The 21,505-nt window shown below is 43.0% G+C and overlaps 1 protein-coding gene across 1 annotated transcript; it reads right to left on the bottom strand.

Annotated features, from left to right (window-relative positions):
* Window positions 1-15,686: 15,686 nt before the first annotated feature.
* Window positions 15,687-20,343, bottom strand: LOC110337998 (calcitonin gene-related peptide 2). Its single transcript, XM_021221133.1, has 5 exons — window positions 20,270-20,343; window positions 19,163-19,258; window positions 18,781-18,921; window positions 16,890-17,073; window positions 15,687-16,144 (listed from the first exon to the last, which is right to left on the bottom strand). Exons 2-4 carry the CDS (start codon window positions 19,249-19,251, stop codon window positions 16,914-16,916), a joined length of 390 nt encoding a protein of 129 aa, XP_021076792.1. The 5' UTR covers window positions 19,252-19,258; window positions 20,270-20,343; the 3' UTR covers window positions 15,687-16,144; window positions 16,890-16,913.
* Between the last annotated feature and the right edge of the window lie 1,162 nt (window positions 20,344-21,505).

Raw genomic sequence — 21,505 nt, 5'->3', positions numbered from 1 at the left:
CTCTCTCTCTCTCTCTCTCTCCCCTCCCTGCCCCTCCCCCTCTCTCTTTCTGGATACCTTTTTCCCATCCTTTCTCCCTCCCTCCCTTCCTCTCTTTCTCCTTCCCTCCTCCTCCCCATGCCTTAAACTCCTGCCAGGATTTCACATTCTTAGCTTGAACTTGGCCATGGTAGAAGTATTTATTTACACCACAGACCTGGGCAAATACTGCTTAGTCTCTCTCTGCCTCCTTATGCTTTGGAAAACCTGTTATTAACCACTTACCAGCTCCACAAGGGGCCCTGCAGGTCTCAGTTTCTAAGCATCCCATAAAATTCTGATGCAGACTTACTTTGAGAGACAAAGATCAACAAAGACTTTCCATCTCAAACCCCCATTTGAGAGATAGGGAAACCGAGGCTCGGTGAGAGGAAATGTCTTGGCTTAGGTCACTGTGGCAGGGCCACAATATGTGATCAGGATGGTCAGGCTGATGATGATCCTGGGTGTCTGACTCCTTAGTCTGGAGGGAGACCTAAGATCTGCCTGTCTGATGGAATGCAGGCCACTCTTAGAAAACCACCACTGCAGAGTTGCATACTTGAGTGATTAGTCCCCATTTGGCATCTTGTCTGAGGATAAGGCATAGTGGGAGGAAAAGGAAAATGGCAGGCATCATGGATTCTTCTTTCCACTAACTGGGTCTGTGTCTGCAGATTAGAGGGTGAAGGTGTGCTTTAACAAGCCTTCCAGATAATTCCAGTGCGCACTAAATTTTGAGGGACTCTGTTGTAGCAGGAGGGGCTGTAGCTTCCACCTCATAAATAATGGATCAAAGATGGTTCAAGTCAAAGAAGAAAGACCTGTGGAGTGCAAGGCCAGCACATACAGCCAGTCCCAGTCCTTCCTTTGTGGACTCTTTAACCCCATGTTCCCATGGAAATCCCACAGATCAAGCCTTGACCATGAATCCAAAGCACCTCTCAGGAAACAGCAGGACCACAGCTGCCACCAGGGACAGGGGAGCAACTTCTAATTGTCTTGATGCTTAGGGAATGACAACGAGGTGGACCTTCCTGGCCCTTTACTTGCTCTGTTTGGTCTGGGGACAGCTTCAGGTGTCCTGATTCTAGAAGTTACTTTGATCTCACCAACACTAAGCCCAGAGTTTCCTCTGTTTTGCATGTTCTCCTCATCCAGGGGAAAGACGGGATGATGGAACTGAAGTAATGAGGTCTGCTTAGGGATAGGAAAAATAATAAAGATATCAACTGTAATGGTCGGAAAATTGCTGGAGGAAGACCCCAGACTCAAAGACAAAGAACATTTATTATGCAGAAACAACCAGCATACAGAGGTGAACCATATTCCAAAATGGTGACCCCAGACAAAGGCAGGTAGCTCTTCTTATAGGGAACAGGGAGAACTCTCTAGAAGGATTAGGTAATCTAAAATTTCATTGGTGAGTGCTAGGGTATCATAGGTGGTCAATGGTCTGCATTCCTAGGCTACGAATGTTTAACCATATGATAAGATAGGACGACTGCCCAGCACAGATAACCCACTCTGAGGTAGGATATTTCGCCATTTTGTGGTTAACCCCAGGCTGCTCTTTGGGAAAGGGTTTTTATGATCTTGTTTCTGGGACTAATGGTCTGTTCCTGGAGCTGGTGCCTTATGGTATCTATTTTCTGTAGGATGTCTTAGACCATCTATATGTATATCTTGACCCTGCTGTTGTAGCCTGACCAGCTGTTGCTAAGGGGTGGAGGGTGTTGCCGTAGAATATTTGCTCAAGTGGACTTTGTGATTTTCTTTCTGAAATTGGAGTTTAGCTCCTGGTCAAGTCTCACACAAAATGGAGCTTCTTGTCAAAAACAGAGTTGGTTGGGCTTTACATCGTATTTTCTGGATGGTCACTAGACTGGTCTCATAATCTGGCTATCACGAATAGTAAAGCAAATATATGCGTGTGTCGGTGTCTTTATCATGTACTTCTAGGGATTCCTTTGGGTATATGACCAGGAGTGGTACAGCTGGACCAAGTGTTAGTTCCTGCTAAGGTTTGATCTGTTGCTATGTATTTTAGTGTTAAATTCTGGACAGCGAGGTCTAGGAGTGAGTGCTTAAGTTTACCAGCCTTTGTTGTGCAAAGCTTGTTCCTTAATTTAAACTATTGGTTTTAAAAAAATGGTAGGGAGAGGGGGGAGGAGAAAGGGGGTTTTCGGAGGGGAATCTAGGAAAGGGGATAACATTTGAAATGTAAATAAAGAAAATATCTAATAAAAAAAATAAGTTAACAAGTTTAAAAAAATGGCTACAGTCAATTACTAGAGGGATTAGAGACCAGGGCCAACTCTTACAAAAGAAAGCATTTAATTGGGAACTCTTTACAGTTTTAGAGGGTGAGTCCATGATCATCACAGCAGGCAGACAGGCTTGGCTCTGGTGCAGTGGCTGGAAGCTTTACATCCTGATCCAGCAGGCGGGAGACAGAGAGAGAGACTAAGCCTGGTGTGGGCTTTTGAGACCTCAAAGCTCGCTCTCCGTCCACATACCTCCTCTAACAAGTCCATACCGCCAGCACCCTGTTCTAGTTTGTTTCTATTACTGTTGATAAACTATCTGAACAAAAAGCAGCTATGGGAATAAAGGGTTGATTTTAGCTTACAGTTCCAGATCACAGTCCATCACTGCAGGGAAGCCACAGCAGCAAGAGCTTGAGACAGCTGCTCACATCATACCCATAGTCAAGAATAGAAAGGGGGGCTGGAAAGATGGTTCGCAAGTTAGGAGTGCTTGCTGCTCTTGCAGAGGAATAGACTTCAGTGTCCAGTTCCTAGCACCCATGCTGAGTGGCTCACAACTGCCTTACTCCAGCTCCAGGGACCCTCAATAGCCTTCTGATCTCTATAGATTCCCCCAGGCACAAATAATAAAACCAGTCATTAAAATGAGCAAAGAACTGAATGCATGCATGTTTAGTGCTTAGCCAACGTTCTCTGTTCTCACACAGTCAAGACCTTCATGTCCAGAAATAGCTACTCACATTCAATTAAGACAATCCTAAGACATGCCAGCCCACTGTTGACAGAAAATCCCTCAGTGAGACTCTCTTCCCAAGTGGCTATCGGTCATGTCCAGCTGACACAATAAAACTAATCATTCCAGTCCTGTTAACTGAACCCAAGCAAGAGCAAGGGAATTTAGCTAATGTGGTCCAATGACATGCTCCTCGGACACAGATCGGAGCTGGACGCTATGGGAGAGGACATACAGTATGAATGAGTAACAGCCAGAATCAAGAGAAAGAGCAAAACTTCCAGTCTCTCTAAATCCCCAGGCTCCATTCCATTGAAATCACTCAACTAAAGAACACACCCACCCAGAAAGCTTCTAAAATTACCATAGTGGTCTTAAGAGGCCCAGATTTATAGCTTGTGGGTAAGGGCCTGTCCTACAGGGAGTCAGGAGCTTCAGTTGTAATACTGTGCATATCAACAGCCGCAGTGGGAGTGTTCAGAAAAGTTTGACAGGGAGATGAAAAAAAAAAAATCTAACAATTTGAATACTTCAAAAGTCTTAATGCCAACCCTGTGATTCATTATTAAGAATGGATGGGTGATTGCCCAGAAAGGATCTCTCCCAAAGGAAAACAAAAAACACAAAACACAAAACACCCAGCCTAGAAGTTTGTAGGAAGGAAAGGAAGGAAAGGAAGAAAGGAAGGAAGGAAGGAAGGAAGGAAGGAAGGAAGGAAGGAAGGAAGGAAGGAAGGAAGGAAGATTGGTTTACTTTAAATTCTATGAAATTAGCACTATCCATAGTTTGAAGGCTTACCCTTCAGAATTTACTCATACCAAATCTCCATAAGAATGCGGAAGTCTCCAGGCAGTGGTGGCACACGCCTTTAATCCCAGCACTTGGGAGGCAGAGGCAGGTGGATTTCTGAGTTTGAGGCCAGCCTGGTCTACAAAGTGAGTTCCAGGACAGCCAGGGCTACACAGAGAAACCCTGTCTCAAAAATTTAAAAAAAAAAAAAAAAGAATGTGGAAGTGGCCTGGGTAGATGGTTCAACACTTGCTGCACAAGTGTGAAGACCTGAGTTCAAATCCCCAGAACTCATATATAGAGTCAGGTGAAGTAGCATATTCTGTAATCCTAATGATCCTACAATGAGATGGGAGGTAGAGACAGAGGAATAGCAGCAAGCTCAGGGGCCAGCTAGCCTGGTATACACAGTGTCAAGCAACTATAGAGACCACAGCTCAGCCAAGGAGGAAGCAAGGACCAATACATGAGCTTTTTCTCTGCCTTCCACATGTGTCCTTGGTACATATGTGCCTGCACACACACATAAAAACACATACATACATACATACACACATGGGCACACATCATAAACTCACAGACATGAACATTCCCAAGCAAACTGGCTACTTCATGGTGACTTCACTACTGCTGAATGAAATTCAGCCTGGCAAGAGTTAAGTAACAAAAGGTCTGGCTCTATGAACATCATTTCGGGTACAACTGTGATTAGGGCAAAGTCTTGGACTTTGAGTGTTCCCAGACCAGTAATAGAGAAAGATCTGATACAAAGACAGTTAGGAGTACAGAAGATTTACGGTGTCAATCATAGAAAGGAGAGCGTGTATGCAGATGACCCTGGGTATTTGGGGGAAACCTGTGAGAACTCTCCTCTGATGGATGCTATTCTCCAAGTGAAATAGGAAATAATACGGGTGACAGGAGGTTAGGGATGAGGAGACACCAGGAGATGGAAGTAAGGGGAAAAGCAAATGACTATAGGCATGGAATATGACAATGTGATTTCCAGACAGCACTAAAGGCCTAATTAAGGCTCTTGGACTCAAGACATTTAAAATGAGATAGTCATATGACTGTGTGTTTACCTTCTGCCTTGAAGGTCCTTGGTCCAGATACTGAAAACCTTTCTAGAACATTCTGAAGATGGACACCTCCAAGGACAGGCTGCCTATCACTTTCTGAGACCCTGTGCTACCCTAAGTAGATATGACTAAAAGTACTTCCACATTGAGCTGATATTGCCCCCCCCAGTCTGTTCTGCCCATTCATAAACCTGAGAGCCTGCTGCTGATGGGTATGACCTATGTAGCTCTCTCCCTGAATCTGCTCATTTTGAAACTCATTCAGAATGTGACCACGTATCTAAAGGGTGAAGCTGGAGCAGACAAGAACTCCTATACTACACAAGTAGGAATGCAAAATGGTGCATTACCTATAAGTCATTTGACTAAGCAGTGCCACTACCAGGAAATATAAGACTTGGTATCACAGTAGATATAAATTAAATTAAGAAGACCCCAGATTGTACCCAATTACATTCCCTAAAGGAATAAAGATGATTATTTTGGAAGAATTTTCTCCACATATGATTATTACAGTATTTTTATGAATGTCTGGAAACAATTTCTATGTGTTTAAGGGATTGATTAACTTAATGCTGAGAAACACATTTAATAGAAAGTGAAAAAGAAATTTTAAAAATGAAAAATAGAAGAACACAAAATAGAACAGAAAAATGGGAAGGGGAATGTCTTCAGTTCTTTTCCTATTGTTGGATGGACTATTCTAAGGGAGAAAGGGTTTGTTCCAGCCCACAATTCAAGGGCATCATCAGTTAGGGTGGGGACGTGAAGGCAGTAGGTTGCAGCTGGTCACATCACAACTACAGTCAGGAGGAGAAAGTGGTGCACACCTCTGCAGCTCTGGCCTCTTTCTCTACTTACACAATCCAGGATCCTATGTAGGGAATGACACCACCCACAATGAGCAGGTCTTTCTAGCATCTATGAGATAATCCCACAGGCATTCCCAGAATCCTGTTTTCCATTGATTTTAGATTCTGTCCAGTTGATAATTAAGACTTAAAACTTTTTTTTTTAGTTTTTTGGTGTTTTGGTTTTTCAAGACAGGGTTTCTCTGTATAGCCCTGGCTGTCCTGGAATTCACTCTGTAGACCAGGCTGGCCTCAAACTCAGAAATCTGCCTGCCTTTGCCTCCCAAGTGCTGGGATTAAAGGCATGCACCACCACTGCCCAGCAAGAAGCAGCTTTGATATGATCTAATTTTTGTAAATATGTACATAAGATAATTTTAAAAATCTTCCTGTATACCCCTATCTGCTACAAGGATAATTCGTTAAATTTTTCTTTATTTAAAATTAAAAGAATAATTGTAAAGATGCATGTCATTTAGCAAAACAATCTGATGTTTAGATACATCTGCTGATGTGTAATGCCAAATCATAGTAACTAGTGCATCCATCCAGCTTGCACCTTTACTATTTCTTTATGGTAAGGCATTCATACATACAAAGTGATATGCCAACTCTGCCCACTCTGTGTGATGGCAGCAACATTCACCCTTCTGCATGACTATAACTTTCTGTCCTTGACCAGTTTTGCCTTGATGGTAGCCAATGTTCTACTCCTGACTTCATATGTAAGTGGACTCCACATCTAAGTGGGTCATGAGACCCGTCTGTCTATGTGTGTCTATTTATTTTGTATCATGTCCCCTACCTTTACCCATGCTGTCACTGGTAACAGGACCAAATCCTTTTGTGGCTGAATAGCATTCCTTGTGTATATGAACCTCTTCATCATCTCATCTGCTGACGACACTTGGGTGTTCTGTAGCATTGCGAAAGGAGCAGCTGCAGTGAAGAGGGGCCAAATATCCTCCCCACACACTGCTTCGTCTCCTTTGGATATGCACACAGTAGTTGGGTTACTGAGACATAGTGTATTTATCTTTTTAAGGAATCTCTGCACTCCTTTGTAATAACTGTACCGATGATGTACAACTTCCCCAACCGTTATACCAAACTGATAATGGTGGATTTCTCTAGGTGATATGATAATCGAAGAACAAAAGCTTCTTTTCTTTTCTTATGCTCTTCCAATTTTGTGTATCAAATATATGTGTCACTTTATCATTAGAAAGCCAAACTTTTTAATTTTTTTTTTTAACTAAAAAGCAAGCCTCAGTCGTACTTCTACACTCAATCCCGACTAACTCTTCCACAAATGTCCCTATTTTTACCTTCAATCACTCCCCAACTCCAACCAGGAAGTCACTAAGTCTCCTCTGAGCACAGACAGCATTCTAACATAGTAAGCCTTAGTAAGATACGCTCAGGAGGAGAGCAGTCCTGACAAAATGTAGGGAACTCACTCATTTTGCTGATGCACCCCACTTCTGCGTCCCTCCATTCCTGCCCCTGTACCCACATGTGGCCCCCTCCACCCCTGCCCCAGCCTTTGTCATTTTGAGGTAATCAAGACTGCACAGCGCAGTGGTCTCACCTCCACTTCCCTTTTCACTTATTCCTGGCCTCTCAGGCAAAGCCTCCCAGACAACAGCAACCTTCCAGCCTTCCCTCCCCTTTCTCTAAAGATTCTCAGCTACCTTCAGAGTTCTGTGTGTCCTTAAGAGATAATTGCCTTTGGGAAGGGACATAGGAAGTATTTGAGATGAATGTGGGAGACTTGTCTTGGACCCTACAGGGCAGAGGGGAGCCTGGTAAAGCAAGCTGACAGTATGCTGATGCGCCCCCTGGTGGAAAAGAAACTGCAATTGGGGAGGAAGGCTATTTTAATATGCTACCCATCACCCAAATTTCCATTTTTGTAAAGTCTTCTCCCTGTGTCTTTTAAAAATCTACCTATATCTCACATTTACTATAATTTCTACACAGCCACATAATATCTGGATTAAATTAAACCAATGATTGTATAAACATTCGCATAACTATTTTACCATTTTTTGAAGCCAATAAAATACTCTTGGTAAATGCAAACATTTTCATGAGTCTTTGAAAAGAAAATGTAGTCACTTGGCTCATAGCTCCAATATTTGAGGAACAAAAAGATCCCACACCTTAAAGGGAGGTTTACACCCTTCCTTATCAGTAACCCAATGGCAAGGAGACAGCAGGTGTAGGGACCAGCAAGGTGACCACAGACTGGTTTGGACACAACTCAAAGCTATGAGGATTCCTGGGAATGCATGAAGCAAGCTCCTGCAATCTCCGCCAGTTTTTATAGCCCAGCTCACATAGAATAGAGCCGCACAGACAGCACGGAGCAGGAAGGACAGGGAGGCCAATGGAACAGCCTCTGTCTGGTAGAGGAGCAAGCTGAGAAGAAATACTGTACTTGGCACAAAGGAAAGCTAAAAAAAAGCCCATGAAGCACAGACTGATCCAACTCCTGGATGAGGCTTAAATGATGAGAAATCAGAGAAGACAGTATTTTTTAAAGCCTTTAAAAATTCTAATGTACATTTCAATAAGCTAGAAAAGGAGTTTTGAATATTTTCATTGTAAAGAAACATCCAGTGTTTGAGGAAACAGGTATACTTAGCCAGATTTAAATATTATACAATATATTGCTATACTAAAAACATCACATGGCATCCCGTTAGTCTATACAATTTTGTGTTTTGTAAATTAGTTTATAAAGAAACCTCATGTAGGCTAGAGAGATGACTCAGTGGTTGAGAGCTCACCCAACAGACAAACATGCATTTTTGGACTGTAACCAAATCACTTTAACCTGGTTGGGTGGAAGCAACAACTTTTCAGCACTGATCTTTAGGCGGGCACATCAGAGACTGAGATCCAGTGTTCTCCCTGATTGTACCTTTTTTGTTGTGTTCTCACGTGATGGAAGGGAGAGAAGGTCTGGCCTGGAATTCATGATAAGGGCACTAACCCCATACATGAGGGTTCTACTTCCTTGACCTCCCACAGAACATTCCTCTTAATGCATTTGGGGAAGACCTTGGTAGATCAGATTTCAAACTGAGATAAAAATAGAACTATCAGCCAATAAGCAGTTTAAAATGAGAACACAGAAACCATCAACAAAATTACCAATAAACTGGATCCAGCAAAATGTAAATCATGACCAAATTAGTGGTAGTTTAAAATCAGTATAATAAATAAAATGAATGGAAAAGCAATGATCCAATTGAATACAGAAAAAAAATTCCTAAATTCCAACACCCTTTCAGGATGAAAACACTAAGTTACACAGGAACCAAAAAGAATCTCCCAAACTAAAAAGGGCATCTATGAAGGATGTGCAAGCAATATTACACTTAACGTGAAATATTCAAAACTCTCTCCTTAAGAAAGGAAACAAGGCAAGAATGCTCACTTCTGTGATTTCTACCCAGTGTTCTATTACATGTTCTTACCAAAGAAAGAAATGAGAAAAACTAAATAAACAAAAGACATCCAAGCAAATTGGAAAGAACTAAAGCTACTTTTACTTGTAGACAGCATTATCTTCTATCTTATATACAGAAAATCCTAAGGAGCAAATGAACACGTTTATCAAGGCTGCAGAAAACAAGATCATTATACAAGTTGAATTGTATTTCCAGAAACTAGCAATAAGCAATTAGAACAAGCATTAAGCATCATAGTGTACAGCCATGGCAAAACAAAAATAAGAAATCACATTCTATTTAGGAAACAAAAGAAAAACTCAGAAGTTTCCTCAGGTTTTATAGCAATTTTCTCTTGCTCAAACTAATCAGGTTCCTACAAAAATATACTTATTTTTATCTAATCAGGTGCCTTAATGACCCAAGGACCTCCCACAGATCTCAATTCTTAAAGGTTCCAATAATACCACCCCTTTAGGGGGCAGACCTCCAAACCATGACCTTTGGTTTTCTTAGTTTTCTTATTGTTTTGATAACATTCTGACCAAAAGCAGTTTGGGAATGAAAGGGTTTATTTCAGTTTTCATGTTCCAATCACATTCCAACATGAAGGAAGTCAGGGCAGGATTTCAAGGCAGGAACCTGGAGGCAAGAGCTCATGCCGAGACTTTCTTATACAACACAGGACCACCTGACCTTGTGTGGCACCTCCCACTGTGAGATAGGCCCTCCCACACCAATCACTACTCAAGACAATGTCCTGCAGGCACTCTGATGGGAGGCCTTTTGTCAATGAGGTTCTTTTTCCTAGCTGACTCTAGTTCACAAAACCTAACAAAGACAGTGGGTACAACATAAATCCAAACCAAACTATTGGTTCATTAAAAACTACAAATTAATGCTGTGCTCACAAATTGGAAAATACAATGCTTTATAATGTAAGCAACCCTTAAACTGACATACAGATGCAACAGAATCCCTATAAAAAAAAATTTTTTTTTTTACTGTTTCTTTTGCAGAAATAGGCAAATGATTCTACAATTAGTATGACAACAGAGAGGATTCTGAAGATCCAAGAATATCTTGAAAAAAGAAGAAAGGTGGAGAACTCATACTTCCCAATTCAAAAGTTTAAAACAAGGCTACAATAGTGAGACATGTGGATTATTGATAAGCAAATAAGCTTTAACAGTGAGATATAGTTGAAAATACAGAAATAAATATGAACAACTATGGTCTATTGATTTTTCAGTGATGTTCCCAGAGCTATTCAATCCAGGAAAGAATCATTCCTTCAATAGAGTCTGCTGAGATAAATGGATATTCACATGCAAAAAGAATGAATATGTACCCGTAGACAGAAATCAACCAAAAGTACATCAGAGACCTAAATATGAGAGCTAAAATTATGGAACTATTTCAGGAAATGATAAGCAAATCTTTGTAACAAAGGACATCCTTAATAATAAACATAATTATCATTATAATAGATGCCATTGTTTATTGCTACATAACAAATTATTCCAACATGTAGAGTCTGTAAACAACCAGTATCTTTTCAGTCTGTGTGGGTCAAGAACTGGGGATGCTTGGCTGGGTGGCTTTTGCTTTGGGTCTGCCATGAGGTTTCAGTCATCTAGTGATGACTTTAGAGGATCTGCTGGCAGCCTCATTGCAACCTCAGTTCCTTGCTATATAGACCTCTTGCAGGATGCTTAAATACCATCACAAGTTGAGTCAGTAATCAAAGAAAGTCAGGAAGAAGCCACAATACTTACATCTACTAGGATATCACATGTCATTTTTACTTCCTCTACCACGTTTTATTTCTTAGAAGGACTTTACTAAATAGAGTAGAATGAGGAAGGGGACTTTTGATGTCATGTGTTAGAGAGCATAGTATCAAAGAACTTGTAGTTATGTTTCTTCTGCAAAGAAGGGATGGGTATTAAGCCACAAGGTCCAGGCAAATGTGTTAGGTTCAGAAAGACAAATGAGAGGTGAATAAAAAAGAAAAAGAAAAAAGGAAAGGGAAAGACTGCTCCTAGGTTTGGGAGAGGAAAAGTTTGATTGTGGATAAAAAGGAGAGGGCATAGCGAGAGATGGGAACATCCAAGAGCCCAGAGGGCATAGCGAGAGATGGGGACATCCGAGAGTCCAGAGGGCATAGCGAGAGATGGGGACATCCAAGAGCCCAGAAGGCATAGCGAGAGATGGGGACATCTGAGAGCCCAGAGTGAACACGACCATACTGAGCCATGCGATGATGATGATGATGATGATGATGATGATGATGATGATGATGATGATGATTGGGTAGGGGTTGGGGTGCAGACCAAGAGGCCAGGAAGGTAAAGGCTGGATTATACAGAGAAGGGCATCTGGAGGGGAGGGAAGCCCCACACAGGCCCCAAAGTAGGAAGTTTAAGGTAACAGGAAGAGGCTGAGGGATTCTAGAACTGGGTACCAGGTCTGCTTTGATATGTTAGGAAGGCACCTCAGCTTTGTCTGGGGTTTGAGACCTCCCAAGAAGTATGTCAGCTTAAAAGAAAAAGTAAAATAAAATAGAGTGACTCAACTAGCAGAAAGTGTCTGCACAGAAATGTCACAGAGTGTTTCATTTCTTACAGAACCTCACAGTATGTCACTTCTTATAGGGACCCTCACAGTGTGACACTTCTCACAGAACATCACAGAATGTGACTTCTTGGCCTTGTACTAGGATCAAGTGTAGAAAAATAGCAAAACAAAACAAAACAAAAGAAAACAAAAAACAAAACAACAACAACAAAAACCAAACAAACAACAATAGAACTTAGTGCAATGTATGTGTGAGCTTTGCAGGATCATAAAACTCAGGGTCAGTCTTTTAGAATGTCTTACACTAGCAATGAACAACTTAAAACTTAAATAGATCTAAGTACCATTTTCACAGCACCAAAAATGCAATAATTACAAATCTAGCAAGATCTTCATGCCAAAGATAAAAAAGTTACTAATGGGAAAAACTGAAGTCCTAAATAGCTCATGAATTAATCAACTTAATTCTTACTAATTCTTCCTACAAAGATCTTCTAATCTAACAGGACTCATGATCAAAGTCTCACCAGAAGTTTTGTAGAGACTTACAAGCTAACTCCAAAATGTATCAGCAAATGAGAATTATCTGAAATAGCCAAAATAACTTTGGAAAGTATTATCAGTGCCTGCCCTCACTCTTGCTTCCATCCACAGGATGAAGGTGACGGATGAAATGGCAATATGGTGACCAGATATCAAGGAGCCCAGACGGGAATCCAGAGACACATCCACAAGCACAAAGGACAAAGAGACCTCTGTCCTACATCTCCTGTCTTACACTAGAACTAACCTGGAAAGTATCATAGACCCAAATGTAAAACACAAGATTGTACTTTTTTATGAGAAAACACAATCATTGTAACATCATGACCTTGGGTTAGACAAAGAGTTCTTAGATGGAAACTCAAAGTAAACTTCATAAATTTAAAAAATATCAATAAGTTGGACTTCATAAAAAGTTAAAAACTTGTCCTCTCTGAAATATACTAAGAAAATGAAAAAAGATTTAAAAATCAGAGGCAAATAATTGAAATTGTGTATCTTACAAAAATCCTGTACTTATAATATAAATAATGTATTTCAAAGCTCAGCAATAGTAAACTACATCATCAACTAAAACTTCAACAAAAATAATAAACAAATGTTAAGTAAGTACAGGGGGAAAACACCTTTAATGATTGGTGAATTCAAATTAAACCCATTGTCATATACACAGCTATTTTAGAAATACCAGGACTTCCATGCGTGGCTGGTGAGAATGCAGAACAGTATTATTATTATTAAGTTTAAATACACACCCACCAAATGGCCTGGAAAACCTTCTGCCACGTATTTACCTAAAATAAACCAGGTGAATATATTATTTTCCTGGGACTGCCATAATAAGTTGCTACAAAGTCACTAAAACAAACAAATGACAAAAGCAAAACAACAATAACAACAACAAACAAACAAACAACAGCAATTTGTTTTCTCAGTTCTAGAGACCAAAGGTCTAAAGACGCAGCTACTAGGAAGGTCTGCACTCCTTCTGGGGGCTAGGGATGGTCTCTGGACCCCACACTCCTAGCTTCTGTTAGTAACAGTTACTGGACCTCTGGGCGGAGGTCACTTCATTTCTTGTTTTGTTCCTCTCTGCCTCTTCTTTCACATCACGGTCTCTGTGTGTTTTCTTAAAGTTTTTGCTTAAAAAAGAAAGTAACATTTCATCAGTTCTAATAATTAAAATGGGGCGTGTCTTTGCAGGATCTTCATTGAGCCCACATGGTTTACCATCACCTCAAAAGTTGTCCATGAACATTTACCATCTCAGAAGCTACAACCATCCCAAGTGTCATTCAGTGGGAAAAGAAATGGATTAGGATTCATCTCTACAATTGTTCTACGACTTGGCGATTAAGTGATAAATATTATGACATAGGAAACTCTCAAATGCATTCTGTGAAGGAAAAGAAGCCAGACTCAAGACTTCATACTGACTCCACTGACTCGACACTCTGACGGAGTCTAGTCAATGAATCTGGATCAGCAGAGACTGGGTGAGGGAGCAGCTGAGAGCTAAGGGAAACTGGAGGATTTGGCAAGGGATGTAATTGCTTTAAGTCCTCATTGTGCTGACTCCATGGCTCAAGGACTTGCTCCCAGAGCACGCACCAAAATAAATGAACTTTTCAGTATGTAAATATAAAATTACACAACTGAAATGAGAGCCCAGGGCTGGGACTCTGCCAGACACATTTTCTCTTACCAGCTAGATCCTTTGGACTCTCTCAGTTGGAGTTCCTAAAAGAACTTCAGAAGCCCAACCCAAGAAGGATCTGGCTCCTTCCAATCTCAATTTCTGTTTCTGCCAACACCATTCACACACTGACTTACTCTGGCATTGAAGTTGTTTCTAATTCCTAGCTTGGTTTAGTTTTTCTGAATTTCTAAAACATCCTGGATTCATCTCCTCCCCTGCCCACCCAAGGTATATCTGCATCTGCATTCTTAGAACAGTCTTGCATCACCCAGTACCCAACTAAGAGAGACTGGCATCTGCTAATTTCCCTTTTCAGTGGACTAAGAATCTTCTCAGTCTCTCAGTTCTCCTTCCTCTAGGCCACAGATGGTGACCTCTGTATTTCATGTTCTCTTTGGCCTTTCCAGCACTCTAACAGCTATTTGTGCCACTGCTATATTAAATACTTCCAGTTAAGATATCCAATGTAATTTTTTTTGTCAACTAGAACCAATAGAAATCTAGTCTTTTAGATGCCTTATAGAACCCTACACGATCTGTCACCTTCATCTCCAGCCTCATCAGCTTCTTCTGCATCACTCCCTCGATGTCTGCCAGTCAAGTCACAGAAACTACATGTCAACTTCACCACAGCAATGGAGAAACTCTTGCACAGATAATCTAGTCTCTCTTGCCAATTAGTTGTAAGAGATAAACAGATGGAGAGGAACCTCTACATCAAATGAGTCTTAAGATATGAACCAGAAGCAATACAAAAACTTAGTATCAGTCAAGATCTTATATGTGAAAGTATAAATATCTGGGGAAGGTTAAACCATTACTGTTTGTGTTAGAATAAAGAGTTAAGGAATACAATGAATGTACCTATTTTCCTTGATAAATAGTATTTGGTTATGTTCAGCATCTTTGCCATTTAATAATGCAAGGTGAAATCTTTATAGATGTGTTGATACAACAGTACATTGGATAGGAGAAGAGATGGACTGTAGAGTAGCATCGCTATTACTGATTGTTCTTGAAACCCATTAAGGGGTATGAAAGACTTCATTATACTATATCAGGACGTTATACGACTACATTTTTTAATGTGTCTCCAGAATATAAGGCTCCACCATCTCAGGCAAGAAAGCCTAAGGATGGTTCACAGATATCTGGAAAATATCAGAACCATTGTTAAAAACATAAGGCATGGTGGCTTCTACTGTGTGCTTAAATACCATCACAGACCTATCACAGTTTATTAATGTGACCTTGAATCTCACCTCTTCATGCCTTTATCTCCTCAAATGTGAGTATCTTCTTATGGCTTGGCCATGAAGATTAAGTCAATTCACAGGTATATCACAATTGCTTATAACAATAAATATACTAGACACTCAAAAGTATCTACTGGGCTGGTGAGATGGCTCAGTTGGTAAGAGCACCCAACTACTCTTCCGAAGGTCCAGAGTTCAAATCCCAGCAACCACATGGTGGCTCATAACCATCCGTAAGAAGATAGCCCTCTTCTGGAGTGTCTGAAGACAGCTACAGTGTACTTACATATAATAAATAAATAAATCTTTAAAAAAAAGTATCTACTACTACTACTACTACTACTATCACCACCACATAGGAAAACACATTGAAATGGACCACCACAGACTCAAAAAAAAAAAAATGTATCCAAAATATGTTTTAATTTTGATGAAGTTCACAAATGGTACAATTTGACATTTCCTTAAATAAATTTACAATCATGTTCTGAGACATAAAGGCACAGCATCTCCTCTACCACAGGTCCCCAGTGGCTACAAGAGGCAGTGATTTCACATCTCCCTAAGGTTCAACAAAGCTGCTACCCTCGGCTGGATGGCTCTTAGAGAACTTATTTGGTTTGCTGCAAAGGATGCCAGTGGGAGACACCATCATATTTGACTGGCCACAGACTCAGTATAAAAATGATGCAAACAAACACAGAAATAACTCATTTATACTTGATTTCATTCCTTTTAAGTAACAATGGTGGTTTCCCTCATTATCTATCAGGATGCAAACATACACATTGTCCTTGAGGTCTTCTCATCGGGTTGTTTAATAAAAAAATTAATAGGCATGGTGAGTTCAACTTTATGTAACCTGAGATAAAGAGAAACAAAAAAGGGAAAGGAAGAAAAGGCAAAAGGAGAGGAAAGAAGAGAGGGAAGGAATGAAAATAAGGGAAAGAGAAAGGACACAGACACGTGAGTAGCTATGAACATCCCTAACAGTGCTGACTTATACAAATGGCTCCTCCACTAAGCTGCATCCATGAATTCTGAATATGGGGTGTGAGGAGGATTGTGACGCTGTCCCTATTAGTATGGGAAGTGGCACTAGGTGTTTTGGAGACCTCGAAATGCAATCTCAGCACTTGGAAGTTGGGGCAGGAGGTCAGGAATTCAAAGCCAGCTCTATGTTCTGAGAAGGAAGCCAGCCTGGGCTATTTGAGACTGTCTAAGAAGCAGAAAAGATAATAAAGATCTTGGTAGTGACTTGCTGATAACCCTCTGGTTTGAGCTGGAGAACACCAACCAACAGTAGAGCCCTGTCGAAGCTGGGCCCATGTGTGAGGCATGGCACTGGGTAAGGTTTGCAGGTCCTTCCCTGTCCAAATCCAGGCAGCATTTTTCTCTCTTCTCAGCAACAAGGCACTGCTTCTATGCAATGTGTCCTGCCTTTCTGATTTCGTTTCCAAATTCAGTTTGAGAAGGAACTTACTACCTCAGGAAGAGAGCTAGTATTAAACATATAGGACCCCAGGGTCCTACAACAGTCGGTGGGCTTCATAATGTGGATCTTAGCTCCCAAATCCTTCCTCTCCCAATCCTGAGTACAAAATCACCTTCTTCCAGGAGCCGCTAGTTACTCAGGCCTGAAGGTCCCTGCGGCGCCGGCCGAAGGCTTCAGAGCCCACATTGGTGGGCACAAAGGTATCCTTCAGCACACCTCCTGATCTGCTCAGCAGGTCTGCCAGCCGATGGGTCACACAGGTGGCAGTGTTGCAGGATCTCTTCTGGGAAGTGACACTGATATTCAGGATGGAAGAAGAAGACAAGTCTTGTCAGTGAGATCTGGGGAGTTCCTACCCCCTGGAACTGCAGTCCTCCAACATACCACTTAACTGTAAGTGTTTCTCTTAAGTGCATTTATAGAAGCTGTTCAGGGAAATGACCTGAGAGTCTTTGCCAGAAACTCTTTCTCAAACCATCACCAAATAGAAGAAAAAAAAAAAAAAAAAAAAAAACAACCAAAAACCCTTTTACCTTGCTGAAGCTAAGAACAGCATTTGTAGCATCAGCTCAGAAGGGCTTATCTGATTCTTAGCATGCTTGATGCCCTTGCTCTGTCACAGAGAGGGCCCATCAAGCCCTGTGCCCAGCTCCCCTGAAACTAAGGCTCTTTCCTAGGCCCTGGCTCAGATTCTTCAGATGTTGACCAAAGCAATGATCACTACAACTCTGATTCTTCTAGGAAAATAAGAGATGTAAGGAATATGCTCATTTCAATCTTAAGGAGCAGGTAATGAACCGCTATCTAAAGGCTCCAGAAGGTTCCCTCACTACCTCTGACTTTGGTTCTTGCCCTTTCCACTCTGATTACTAACATTCTCAGACACACTAAAGCTGCTGTTGCCAGCTTGCAGAGAAATGCACATGCAACAGATTCAAAAGAAGGACCAAGAGAGGACACCAGGGAGGACCCAGAGGGTTCCAGTGGCAACCTGGACACTTCAACCCAAAAGCAATGGGCCTTCTGCAAGCCACCTGCTGTGTTCTGTTCTCGTCACGGTGTTTCAGGCCTGGAGTCCATCGCAGAGAGGGCAGGAATGTTGTCCAGACCCTGTTGTTCAGATCCGGCGCCTACACGCCCAGAACTCGTGTACTTAGATCCCATGCCACTTAGATCTGGGGCTGTCCAGACTGCAGGCAGCAAAGACATGTCAAGCAGCACTACATACCAGCAGCTGGCCTTATGGGCAGTCAGCAGGCTTAACTAGGCAGGGGGACTAGAAGCTGAGGCAGGAGATCGTATAGGTAGAGTTCTCACAAACTCCATTGGGAAGGCTCAGAGCTGCAGTAAGCCAGGACTGTGTGGGAAAGGGCCAAGAAAAGGGGTGACTCTTTCTGGCATTCTATGTGCTGTTTGTCTTTCATGCTGTCAGGGGCTAGGGGGCAGGGGACAGGGGGGGCAGGTCGACATATGCTTTTCCTTGGGTAGTGCTGGAACCAGGCCAGAGTTGGTCTCTTTCAGGGCTAGGAGCACATGGGCAGCTGACCCTGTAACCATGTGTACACATCTATGAATGCCTCGTACCTACCTCAGATCCTGTGCTACCTGTCTCAGACCCCTCTACCCCTACAACTTTTCCTTGTAAGTGTGGAATGAAGGCTCCTTGACAGTTGAAAGAGCAACAAATGTTCAAAGCTCTTAAAGCTTCTTGATAGTCTAGTCCATCCCCTGGCATCGCACTTACCAGTCCTACCTCAGCTGGTTCAGCAATGTTTCCCCATCAGTGCAATCTAAATCCCTTCTACTTCTCCTCATTTCCTTTCCCAAGAGTTTTCAGGAGAAACAACATTATAGTGTGTCTAACAACTATGAGCCCCCCTGGTGGCACTGGAAGCTCTGTGGGAGGCTGGGACTCAAGTTTAGTTCCTTGGACTGCTAGCCGGTGTCTCTCTACCTCTCTGGTCCTCCTGAATATGTGGGGGTCAGATGGGGAGGAGACTTACCGGGAGCCCTCAGTCTCCTGTTCCTCCTGTTCCAGCTTCCTGGCCTTCATCTGCTCATAGTCCTGCATCAGGGCAGCAAGCAAGAGGTGTTTTTCCTGGTCGCTGAGGGTGCCCAGGTCTAGGCTGCTCTCCAAAGCTGACCTGTGGAGGTAGCAAAGCCAGTGCAGGTTCTGATTCCCTGCCTATCTCCTCCCCAAACAAGAAGCCACGCTTCCTAGCCCTTGCTTCATCCCTAGGGGCTTAGTGGTCTGGTCATTAGGCCAGTGACCACATGAGGGCGCTGAATTACCAATAACCAAGTAGGGCTACAGAGCCAGAGTTGACACACCCTAGGCTCAGCAGGAGGAGAGCCAGATTGCACTCCTGATTCAGGTTAATTTACCTGAAAGGGGCGGCCTGGAGGCCGCTGGCCAGGCACAGGACCCATATGCTGCTGAGAGCCAGAAAAGGAAAGAACTTCCAGAAGTCCATGATGTCTCTGTAAGAAGAGAAGAATGGTCCGATTGCTCAGGACTATAGACCCAAGTTCTAGTTCTCCTACCACACTGCATCTCTCAAAAGATGCAGTGTGGTGAGTGGCTTGATAGGGCAGAAACGAGTGGGTGAGGATAGATATGGCTTGCAGTTTTTGCTCTGTTTAAGAACAAGGAGGAGCTACCAGCACTCATTTGCTCCCAGCTTTCAGGAGAACACACGTGCCACGCCCCTTTTGCTCTCATCTGTGAAGAAACCAAAAACCACACAGAGATCCCTGCGCCTTGCTGTCCCGCTACTAAGGACTTCTAACAGGTTGAAATTATTATAATCACCCAACCTGATTTCAGGTTGCCCTGGGGAGGAAAGATCACTTGGAACTAATCCCCCTCTCTCCATCTGCAGAGTTGGGAGATTTTTTTTTTTAAGTCCCCGTTAAACTTTCTCAGAACCGCAGACAAGCAGTTTAGGAGCTGGTGCTGGACTCCTCCCCGCAGCGAGCCCCACATGCTTGCTAAAGGCTGGAAACATCTGAGAGAAAAGATCTGTGCTCCCCAATCCCGAATCCAAGGACCTAAAACTGGTTAGGATGCGGCAAGACCACCTTCCCTCAAGGAGGGGGCCACAGACGCCCCTAGATAGGGTCGCCCAGCTTCCAGTGCTGCTGAGTAGTTGTAAGGGTCCCACTTACTTTAGTTAAGAGAAAAATGTCAGGACTGTACTTTCTGACTGGAGCACCGGCTGCAGGAAGGCGGAAATGGATGTGGAATGATAAGGAACCAGGACAGCAAAGGGACCCAAGTAAAGAGGGATGTAGTGGCTTGCGCCTGTAATCCGCATCCTTAGGATGCTGAGAAAGGAGAATCTTAGCGTTTGAGATGATACCAGCCTGAGCTATATAGTGAGTGCCAGGCCAACTTGGACTACAGTGTGAAATACTGCATCAAAAAGAGCAACCAAAAGGAAATAAACTAAAGGAAAGAGAGCTGTACGCGTTGAGAAGTTAGTTTCTCACCTGGTAGCCCGAGTGTTGGAACAGCGAGAGCGAAGTGTCCACTCCAGAAGAGCACACACACGGCTGTAGGCGTCTTGTCCCCAGAGCCCTGGTCTCTTATTCTCTGATCCTGAGGGTGCGTGGGGTGGTCCGCAGTAGCTCTCTCCACCAATCAGAGCTCCGACCGAGCTTCCCGAGCTTCCATAACGTCATAGCTGGAGCTACTTACACTTCTGCAGGAGGGAGGCAGCAGTCCACTCCCTATCTTTGAGGTCATTGCTGAGGAACCGGGTAGGAGTGGGAGTGGGGGTGGGGTAAGGATACAGAGAGGGTGAATTCGTCCAGAATGTGAGCAAACCTGAGTTTGGCATCACTATCTCTTTAATGCCTGAACTCAAGCCTACAACCTTTTGCCTCCCACTCCAAAGGGGGCCTGAACCTCAAAGCTGGACTCCCACGCAGGCAGAGTAGCACTCCCAGGTTCTGAAAGGACTTCAATAGATACATCCATGATGATGACTGTCGCAAGAAGAAGCGGGTCCTAGGATACATAGGGTACTTCTGCCATGCCTGTCCCAAATGGGCACTCTAGCAGTGAGTGCTTCGCATCACTCACCTAAAAAGGATAGAAACGAGAGAGTATTTGTGGAGCAGCAGGCTAACAGACTGCACAGGGAACTGGGCTCTCTCCTCCTGTACCAGACCTTCCAAATCCTGCGCTTTGGTTTTTGCATCCCTCCCCCGCCTCCATTCAAATCCCCAGACCTCACACTGCTGCAGCAGTGTAGATTAAAGCACTTCCCTGCATCCTAGCAGGAGGCTGGCGCTCAGATGGCAGCCCCCTTCCCCTCCCCTGCATCTCCACCACCCCACTCTGCAGAGCTTGAGAGCACCTGAGCAAATGCGGCAACCCAGGGGCCAGCAGGGAACTTTCACACTCTCTCAGCTGCTGGTTAAGCATCAATAGGTTCAAGCATCAACAGCTGGCAGGTTGCCTTTGGCATTAACACACCTTGTCACTGAGGAATACTTTGGTTCACTTGCCTTCAGCAGAAGACTGCGTGCACGCACTAACCCAAATCAACTGAGCTCTGGCCAAAAATAATCTCACATTTCTGCTTTCAGAAACAGGCATGAATTATGTGCACTGGGATAGGCACATCACCACTCTGCCCCAACCATGGGTATCATAAATGCACACCCAAGAATGCTGGCCATTCTCCCTGTTCCCAGGTGTGTGGAGAAGATACACTGGTG

This window comes from Mus pahari, chromosome 1 (assembly GCF_900095145.1).
Source record: "Mus pahari chromosome 1, PAHARI_EIJ_v1.1, whole genome shotgun sequence".
Taxonomy (NCBI): domain Eukaryota; kingdom Metazoa; phylum Chordata; class Mammalia; order Rodentia; family Muridae; genus Mus; species Mus pahari.
The sequence above is the reverse complement of the archived record's forward strand: the minus strand, read 5'-3'. Positions and strand labels throughout refer to the sequence as shown.

What these genes read in the sequence shown, in the direction of transcription:
- LOC110337998 (XM_021221133.1), bottom strand. Translation starts at nt 19,251, where the DNA reads ATGGACTTCTGGAAGTTCTTTCCTTTTCTGGCTCTCAGCAGCATATGG. An exon ending in CTCCAGGCCGCCCCTTTCAG is followed by an intron (nt 18,922 to 19,162) that starts GTAAATTAACCT and finishes CTACCTCCACAG; the next exon opens with GTCAGCTTTGGAGAGCAGCC. An exon ending in CAGGAGACTGAGGGCTCCCG is followed by an intron (nt 17,074 to 18,780) that starts GTAAGTCTCCTC and finishes CCTGAATATCAG; the next exon opens with TGTCACTTCCCAGAAGAGAT.